Source organism: Triticum dicoccoides, chromosome 3A (genome assembly GCF_002162155.2).
Source record: "Triticum dicoccoides isolate Atlit2015 ecotype Zavitan chromosome 3A, WEW_v2.0, whole genome shotgun sequence".
NCBI lineage: Eukaryota > Viridiplantae > Streptophyta > Magnoliopsida > Poales > Poaceae > Triticum > Triticum dicoccoides.
The window spans coordinates 710,071,926-710,081,540 of record NC_041384.1 but is presented as its reverse complement, the minus strand read 5'-3'; the positions used below and the strand labels follow the sequence as shown (position 1 = coordinate 710,081,540).

At 47.5% G+C, this 9,615-nt stretch overlaps 1 protein-coding gene and 1 pseudogene across 1 annotated transcript in view; both read left to right on the top strand.

The window, feature by feature from the left end:
- Positions 1-430: 430 nt before the first annotated feature.
- Positions 431-3,491, top strand: LOC119273044 (annotated as a pseudogene).
- Positions 3,492-6,724: 3,233 nt separating this feature from the next.
- The window catches only part of LOC119273043 (zinc finger MYM-type protein 1-like), a 9,883-nt gene continuing 6,992 nt past the window's right edge, over positions 6,725-9,615 (top strand). Inside the window, exon 1 of the mRNA XM_037554355.1 lies at positions 6,725-6,781. Within this exon, the coding sequence (XP_037410252.1) occupies positions 6,725-6,781 (57 nt within the window). The remainder of the gene's footprint in view (positions 6,782-9,615) is intronic.

Here is a 9,615-nt window from a genome sequence, read left to right as displayed (position 1 = left end):
ATCTGAGCCTTTAAATATACAGCCTATACAGACCAAATGGACTATCCAAACTGTTAGAAATAATCTTGAGCTGGTTTGCTTGCACAGGTGGTGTGAGTTAACTGAGTTTAGGTTGACTAGCTATCAGGACTTGTACACGTGTAGGCCTATGTTTCCTAGTCAGAGTAGGATTGCGAGTACTACTACGGATAGGTGATAGAGTCCATCACCGAGTCATGTTGAGTCAGGTGCTGCGTGCGTATATACGTGTATATAAGCACGGTAGTGCCGCAGTTTTGGATAAGCGAGGAGGAAAATAGAAAAGAAATAAACTTAGATCGAGCGAGCGTTTCGACGAGAGATCCATCGAGCCCCGCCCTAGCTTCCACACATCTCATCTACGTACGTAGTCCGCTCGCCTTTTTTTTATCCCCTCGTCATGAGGAGGGTCATGGCGGCGTCACCGCTGTTGCTGCTCTTGCTGGTGTCGCTGGTGTCGACGGCGGCCGCCACCAGCAACACATCGGAAAGCTGGGAGAGGAAGAGGAGCGAGGAGGAGACCCGGCAGATCTTCAGGGAGTGGAAGGCCATGCACGGCACGACCAACAGCTCCCTCGATGAGGAGGAGCAGCGCGCGTACACCATGTTCAAGCACAGGCTCGGCCTCATCGACCGGCAGTGGCATGACCAAGGCTACTCCGTCTTCTCCTGGGAGAGGGGGAGGAGCGAGGAGGAAACGCGCAAGATCTTCGCGGAGTGGAAGGCACGAAAACCAGTTACTACCTACAGCTCCATCGCCCACGAAGAGCACCGGTACACCATATTCAAGGAGGACTGCGCAAAATCGACCAGCACAACGCTGGCTACGCCATCGGGGTCCACAATAACAACAGATGCCTCAACCAGTTTAGCCATCTCACCCAAGAGGAGTTCGAAGCCGTTTGCTGCGGGTTCTGGCCGGAGGAGCCGTCCGAGGCCAAATTACAGAGGATAGGTGAGATCCAGGAGCTGTTGCGGCAAGCATTTACCCGTCCCTTAATTTAATTCTTGGTTGAAAGGGAATTTGCTGGATTGCTTTTTTATTTGTCATCATGTATCTCCAATGTTTTCTATACCAACAAAAGTAGAGGATCTTTTTTAACACAAAAGTAGATGGTTTTCTCATAGATGAAGTTGTTAGGATATATATCTGCTCACCCCGCGCGCGCGCGGTGTGTGTGTGTGTGTGTGTTGGCTCATTGTAAAAACTATTTTACTAGAGTTGAGCAAAGTATTTGAAGTGTTTTAGCAACATCTGAATATTGCACATGGCTTCATTATGCAAGATAGGAGAAGGAGCAGAGGCTTATTCTTTCATGCAGGAATATACTGGTGCTGATTGGATTATATTCTTGCCTTGTTTAGGCGCATGGGACACACTACAGTGCTTCTATTTTTCATTTTGGTCATGCCCAGCGCCTCACCGAACTACTATTATTCTGGAAGACTTGCAAAAAGCTTCCAGCACATATTCACGGGGACGATAACAATTGGAGACATGGAGCAGAGCTATTCTCTTGTAAAACAGGAAGTTGTTGCCATCTTGAATTATGATATCGGTAATCAGAAAGCAGTTCCAACACTAGTACCTTATCGTTTTATCTCATTCTCAGAAAGAAAAAACTTGTTTGAACAATAAATAGTTGTAGTTTCCATGTATGTTTAATCATTGTATTTCTTTTCAATTAGCATGGCGACATTCTCCCCTCGGCAGTGGGCACTTTAAATGTTTTTAATCAATGTTCTGTTATAACTATTATATCCGGACCTTCATGCATGAATCTGTTGATTTGGCCTGATACTTTGCACCAGGAATATTGTTCCTAGGTCAGGCTACGAACTCTTGTATACACTGCGAAGATGTTAAACAGTGTATAAATGGCTGTATAGAGTTACTGTATATCTCATGTATTGTATCCCTTGTATATGACACCGACACATGGTGTACATGCTAGCGTATACCGGGGAACCGGCCTCGCCAACGCGGTGGGCGAAACTAACTTCGCCGGCCTTCCGAAAGGGCAAGCAAAGGAGCTCGCTGCTCAAATCGCCTCTGGCGTTCAGGCAGTGCAGCTCTCTCGACGAGTACTGGAGAAGGACCAGGTAGAATTCCATGAGATGCGAAGGTATTTCACGGAAAACGTGACACCAGGATTATAGAGTTAGCCGTTAGTGAGTGAAATTTCCCATTATTTATAATGCTTATGTTAAGTGGTGCAACATCTGAACCTGAATAAGCGAAATACCCGTCGATGTAGCTAAAGATGCACATATACAGGAAGATCATCACTTTTTCCCAGATTGTGTAGCAATGTGTATCATTCAATATCCATGTGAGATATTTCAATTGTTGAGGCCAATGCAAAATGATTTCTCTCATGCATTATGCACCTATGATCTATGTGTGCATACTTATCTCGTGTCCCCACATTCATGTTAAAACATGAATTGGATGGAAGCAAGGAATAACCACAAGAGGGTGATACGCATGCGGCACATTAAAGTTATGATGACTAATTCCTCATAACTTTTATCAGTTGCATATGTGGAAAACGTTTTTGTAATGTACTTGCTGTTTAGAGTTTATCATGCTCTTCGCACCCCCATTTTGTTCATGCTCATGCTTATGTGTGTATTACCATTCATTGATGCACAGACGAAACCCTCTATATAAACCCACGGGTGATTTCATTTGCTACTTGATTGCATGTTAAGATAGGTAGCCACCTAGTACCAACTAATTTTCTGCTTAGTTATTCCATTCCATGTTTTTATTTGTTTGTACTAGTACATTCCCAATGTTGATGTGAGAAGTTGAAGGAAACCTAAATGAAACCAAAATACAGTTGTCTGGTTCCAAGGATGATGCGGATCCTGCTAGGCTTTTGCAGCGGCAGGGGCTGTCGAGGGCCTCAACATGATCAAGAATAACGACTTGTTGCCGCTATCTGTGAAGGACAACAAAGGGCTGCAAAAGCGGCAACACTAGAATTTCCTCATGGGAGGATAGCCCATATCAGGGCAGGGTGGGAATGGCCACGGTGCAGACAAAATTGTTGTTATTGGGGGTTACTAGCTTAGCCCAAGCGGTGACACGCCGCGCCGGTCGATAAGTCGCGACTATGTAAACTATGGTCCAAACAATAAAGTAATAAATAGTTATTCACTATCAATTAAAGAGAGGCATAACAATATGTAAGAGTTGAAGATGACATCATCTATTGTTACAATCATAAGAATGCATGGTCACAAACAGAGCCATACACAATGGCACATCTCTAATAGTACACAATGGCACATATTCGAGTAGTAGTGTGTGCACTGCTTTGGGCCATATGTAAATGTAGAAATGATCTTCCCTTCAACAGACAAACATTAACCAACTTTTTGCAGGTTATCTTCAGAACGTCTACCTGGATCCGTACGTGGTCATTACTCAGCCCTGCGGATCACATGGAGCATATGACTTCTGAGTGCAGCCAATGGGAGACGGTCGCACGGGATACCTACAACCTATTTGAATGGCGATCCACGCTTAGGATAGGTGTTTAGACATCTTATCATTTTTGTGCCGGTTGTGGCCTCTTTTTTCTTTTTGCCAGGTGTGGCTTTTTTATTCATTTGCTTTCTTGAACTTGAGACATGTTGTTGAACTTTGAACGCTTAATAAGAGGGTTGTGTGCATCATGAGTTGCAGAGGCCGGAGGTATCCTCCTTTAAAAAAAAAGCAGTTCACCCATATGTACTGTAGTAAGAAGTCACAAAGATCATTCTGGTATAGCCTCCTATGGTATTACTGTCCATGTTAACCACACCTTACGTTTTTACCGGCTGGGCGCAACTGCATCCATGGGAACACGTGGTCACACCCATATCATGCGCCGCGTCAGTTATCATGCAAAAGGTAGCAACGTAGGAAATAAACCGATCTAACTCTACACCCACTCAACAACCAAACATGGATCACCCATCAACAAACAATTGGTAATCCACCCCAACGTGACAGCCATAGATTAGTCCAAAAAACTCAACGCACAAAAACCTCTTCAAAAATAGAGGATCAAAGATAACACAGATTCATCAAATGGTAAAATAAATTTTAGTCAAATAAATATAAATTTTAAATAATAACAAAATGGGAAAATCATGCAGCACAAATAAAAAAATGGTATATGATTAAAGTACAAAATGTAAAACATTTTTCACTAACTAAATGAAGAAATTGTGTAATCAACTAATTAAATAGTGAGTCAAAGATAGACAGATTCATCAAAGTGGTAGAATAAAATTTAGACCGACAATTAAATACCAATTTTAGGTGATAGCAAGATGCGAAAATCATGCATCACAAGTAAACCAAATTTACTGGTTATGATTTCAGTATAAAATGTTTGTAGAAGTTATTCACTGACTAAATGAAGCAATTGTATAACCAGTTAAGTACAAATTGGCATTGTACAATCAGTTGTATCAAATAGTAATACAATCATATTATGTGAGAAATTAATACTTAGTGTCGAGGAGATCCATCAATGCTTACGACAAACTGGAGATCAGTCCCAGATTTGGGGAAAAACTATGTCGAAAAACTACATCTTATACCAGTTTCTTTAACGAAGACCATATGTGTCCAAGATGGACTAATTATCTAAACACTAAGAACGAAATTTCATCTTTGTTCTACAGCTAAATCGAGTTCAAAATTCTGAAGTTAATCTTATGATCAATGAGGAACTACTTGTGAAATCACACAACTCACTGCAATATCATGGCATACCAACTCCAGATGTTTGTACTTGCCTGTTGCAGAACACAAAACCAATAGAAAAACATAAGTAAATCTGAATCATTGAATGAGCAGCTAGAAGTGAAAATCTTATATTTAAGCTTGAGAGAGAAAGGCTCCACACGGTGCTTATGAGCATTATATATCTATTCATCTTGTCGAACAAACAAACAAAAACCTTCATAGTGCTAATGATACAATGCTAGCAATCTGCATATGGTCACTATTAATTGTAAAATATTTTATGTAAGCAAAAAAATACCTCCGGAAGAGAAAGGCCCCTTTTAAGAGGGAATTGCATTTGCATATCATCTCCGTAATCACCTTGACAAAACAAAAGCAACAATCTTAGCTGATGGTGTTTGTTAAAGTAGTACTAATCAAAAGCACACTGATGAGCTGACCCAGCAGGTTGCTACCTGAGAACTTGGTCCTACTACCGTGATTGGCAAAAGCTAGCTAACTAACCAAACACATGTCACACACTGAATTATCCTTCCTAGGTATTACTGCTCCAGATTGTCCGTCGCTCCCGACCAATCTCTTGGTTCCCATCGTATAGCGGATGCCGCATCATTGCACAACATGTTTGGCAACTGAAGATTATCGATTCATTATACATTGTGCAGAGCTGCGCCCACCTAGTCGCCATTGTGACAGGGGCAGTGGCACTGTTCGCTCCCGTGACCATGCACGGCCGCCCTGCACTCCCGTCCAGTGCCGGCTGCTAGCATCGCGTCGATGTTGGCGTCTCGGAGGCTCGCAAGCAGACGCACCGGCGGCTGGCGTTGTTCGTGGCTTCTCCAGTCCCCGCCGCCGAGGCAGGCGACTCTGAGGCGCCGCCACGGCGAGCTGTCGTTGCCGAGCTGCTGGCAGTTTCTCGGCGTCCAGTACATCTGCATGCTCCGGCAGCCACTACACAAGAGAATGAGATTGACCATGTGATCGGAAAAGGCACGTTTCATACTCTGCTGCGAGTTATTTACCCAAAACCATCACATTATGGGTTAGGATAACAGATCAGTATCACATTTGAGTCAAAGCACAAAAAACTATCAACAATGAGGTTAATCTGTAACGCCGAGCACTGATAGTCCAATTTACTCACGAAAACAGCGAAACCGACAGGTGAGGCCCACATGCCGGGACGATGTGGCATGCCTATCTGGACAATTTGCTGAGGTGGACGTAGGTTCCATCTGTCATCCTCACGCACCTCCTCCTTCCTTCTCTCTGTCTTTTTTCTCTCTTCAACCAGTGAACACAGAAGACCTTGCCAGTGGCCATGCTCAGGCTGGACCCATGCCTCCGCCGCCATGGTCGGCCGCCACGGTCGTCCCCGCCGGCAGCCCAACGCCTGACGAGACGCTGCGTCCCCCGCCATCAACCTCCTCCTCTCTTCCAGGCCGCTCCGGCGATGCGCGCCTCGCCCCGAGCAAGACCACTCGGGCCGGTTGCCTTGCCGGCCGCCGCTCGCTCCGGATGTGGACGCCCGCAACTCCGCTTCCATGGATCTGGTGCCCAAGACCCGTACGGCGTCCGCATCGGCCGCCGCAGTCCACACCCCCATGGAGCCCATAGCAGCTCCTCCCTGATCCGCGGTCGCCGCCGGCCACCATTCTCATGGCGAGAGACCACTCCAAGCCCCACCACCTTGTCTGGGAGCACCGGAATGCCTCCCTGAGCACCCCTACTGGAGTTTTTGGACCCGGACGTCCAAAATTGGCCACGCCGCGGTCGTCTTCTTCACGTCCGACCACCAACGTGCCTCGATCTCCTGCTCCGGTGAATCCCTGTGCCTCGCAGCTAGTCCCTAGGCTTCGACGCGTCCTCTTGATGCCTTTGCCGCCAACACCGGCAAGCTGCGAGTCCCCAAGCCGTCTTCCTCGCCTCACCATGCTTCGTCGGCCGCTGCCGCTAATGAGGACGTTGCTCCAGTGCTACCTCCCCGCGTCCGAGCACGCATACGTGCTGAAGGTGAGCACCGTGCCCCTTCCCCGCGCCATGGCATGTTGTGCCTTCGTCAGTGACCAGAGGATGAACGCACGGAAGGTGCTCGATGGAATGCCTGATAGAAAGAATGTTGTCAAGAAGATAACCCTCTAGTCATTGACAGGTGGGGCCCAAGTCTCATTTGCCACATCAGTCGGTCAAAGTTTTTGGTCTTCGCCACGTCAGCCCGACAAGTGGGGCCAACCTGTCAGTTTCACTGTTTCCGTGAGCTTATCGGAGAATTAGTGCTCGGAGTTATATGTTAGGCGCAGAGTTGGTGGTTTTTTGTGCTCTGACTCAAATGTAGTACCAAGTTGTTACCCTAGCCCATAATGTGGTGGTTTTGGATAAATAACTCCTCCGCTGCGGAGATAGAAAAAGCACGTTGCGGTATTAAGAACTATTCCCTCCGTACCTTGAAGAAGATGATGATTTGATGCTCGTCGAGCGCTAGCGGAGACGCCTCATGCAGCGGCGAAGAGTCGATGGAGAGCGGTCCAGCGCACCCACGATCCAGCGCCTACGATCGTGCGTGCGAAGAGTCGGATGCTCGTGCGTGCCTACGATCCAGCGCATCCACGCGGAATAGGTTCTTGGGGAGGCATCAGCCACACAAGGACACAAGGTACACACCCAAGAACGTCGTCCAGGCAGGACTTCATGGTGCTGGCCACGAGCTCTCCACGCACTGGCGGCGGGGTTGGGATGCCTCCCGAGCTGCCATCCAGCCGATGGGTTGCTGCATGTTGCCTTCCTTGTTGTCTCCAGAAGAGGTAGAATCCAGGATTCGAGGCGCCGCGGGGCATCCCGAAGACCGAAGTTGTGCCATCCAGCGTGCATCGGGACACAAGGCGGGCGGCGCGCCCGGCCGCTTGTTGGGAACGTAGTAATTTCAAAAAAATTCCTACGCACACACAAGATCATGGTGATGCATAGCAACGAGGGGGAGAGTCTGATCTACGTACCCTTATAGATCGCAACGGAAGCGTTGACACAACATAGAGGAAGTAGTCGTACGTCTTCTTCCCGATCCGACCGATCCAAGCACCGTTACTCCGGCACCTCCGAGTTCTTAGCACACGTACAGCTCGATGACGATCCCCGGGCTCCAATCCAGCAAAGCTTCGGGGAGGAGTTCCGTCAGCACGACGGCGTGGTGACGATCTTGATGTTCTACCGACGCAGGGCTTCGCCTAAGCACTACCACGATATGACCGAGGTGGAATATGGTGGCAGGGGGCACCGCACACGGCTAAGGAATGATCTCAATGATCAACTTGTGTGTCTAGAGGTGCCCCCCTGCCTCCGTATATAAAGGAGCCAAGGGGGAGAGGTGCGCCGGCCAGGAGGAGGGCGCAGGAGGAGTCCTACTCCTACCTGCATATGCTAGGCTCGTCAAGTTTAACCTGAGTATTCTGCGTGTGCAAAACTGGCTTGCACCCGTTGTAGATGGATGTAGAGCTTATCACACCCGATCATCACGTGGTGTCTGGGCACAACGAACTTTGGCAACGGTGCATACTCAGGGAGAACACTTCTTGATAATTTAGTGAGAGATCATCTTATAATGCTACCGTCAATCAAAGCAAGATAAGATGCATAAAAAGATAAACATCACATGCAATCAATATAAGTGATATGATATGGCCATCATCATCTTGTGCTTGTGATCTCCATCTCCGAAGCACCGTCATGATCACCATCGTCACCGGCGCGACACCTTGATCTCCATCGTAGCATCGTTGTCGTCTCGCCAATCTTATGCTTCCACAACTATCGCTACCGCTTAGTGATAAAGTAAAGCATTACATCGCGATTGCATTGCATACAATAAAGCGACAACCATATGGCTCCTGCCAGTTGCCGATAACTCGGTTACAAAACATGATCATCTCATACAATAAAATTTAGCATCATGTCTTGACCATATCACATCACAACATGCCCTGCAAAAACAAGTTAGACGTCCTCTACTTTGTTGTTGCATATTTTACGTGGCTGCTACGGGCTTAAGCAAGAACCAATCTCACCTACGCATCAAAACCACAACGATAGTTTGTCAAATAGACTCCGCTTTAACCTTCGCAAGGACCGGGCGTAGCCACACTCGGTTCAACTAAAGTTGGAGAGACAGTCGCCCGCAAGCCACCTGTGTGCAAAGCACGTCGTGGGAACCGGTCTCGCGTAAGCGTACACGTAAGGTTGGTCCGGGTCGTCTCGTCCAACAATACCGCCGAACAAAAGTATGACATGCTGGTAGGCAGTATGACTTGTATCGCCCACAACTCACTTGTGTTCTACTCGTGCAAATAACATGAAACCATAAAACCTAGGCTCGGATGCCACTGTTGGGGAACGTAGTAATTTCAAAAAAATTCCTACGCACACACAAGATCATGGTGATGCATAGCAACGAGGGGGAGAGTCTGATCTACGTACCCGTGTAGATCGCAACGGAAGCGTTGACACAACGTAGAGGAAGTAGTCGTACGTCTTCTTCCCGATCCGACCAATCCAAGCACCGTTACTCCGGCACCTCCGAGTTCTTAGCACACGTACAGCTCGATGACGATCCCCGGGCTCCAATCCAGCAAAGCTTCGGGGAGGAGTTCCGTCAGCACGACGGCATGGTGACGATCTTGATGTTCTACCGACGCAGGGCTTCGCCTAAGCACTACCACGATATGACCGAGGTGGAATATGGTGGCTGGGGGTACCGCACACGGCTAAGGAACGATCTCAATGATCAACTTGTGTGTCTAGAGGTGCCCCCTGCCTCCGTATATAAAGGAGCCAAGGGGGAGAGGTGCGCCGGCCAG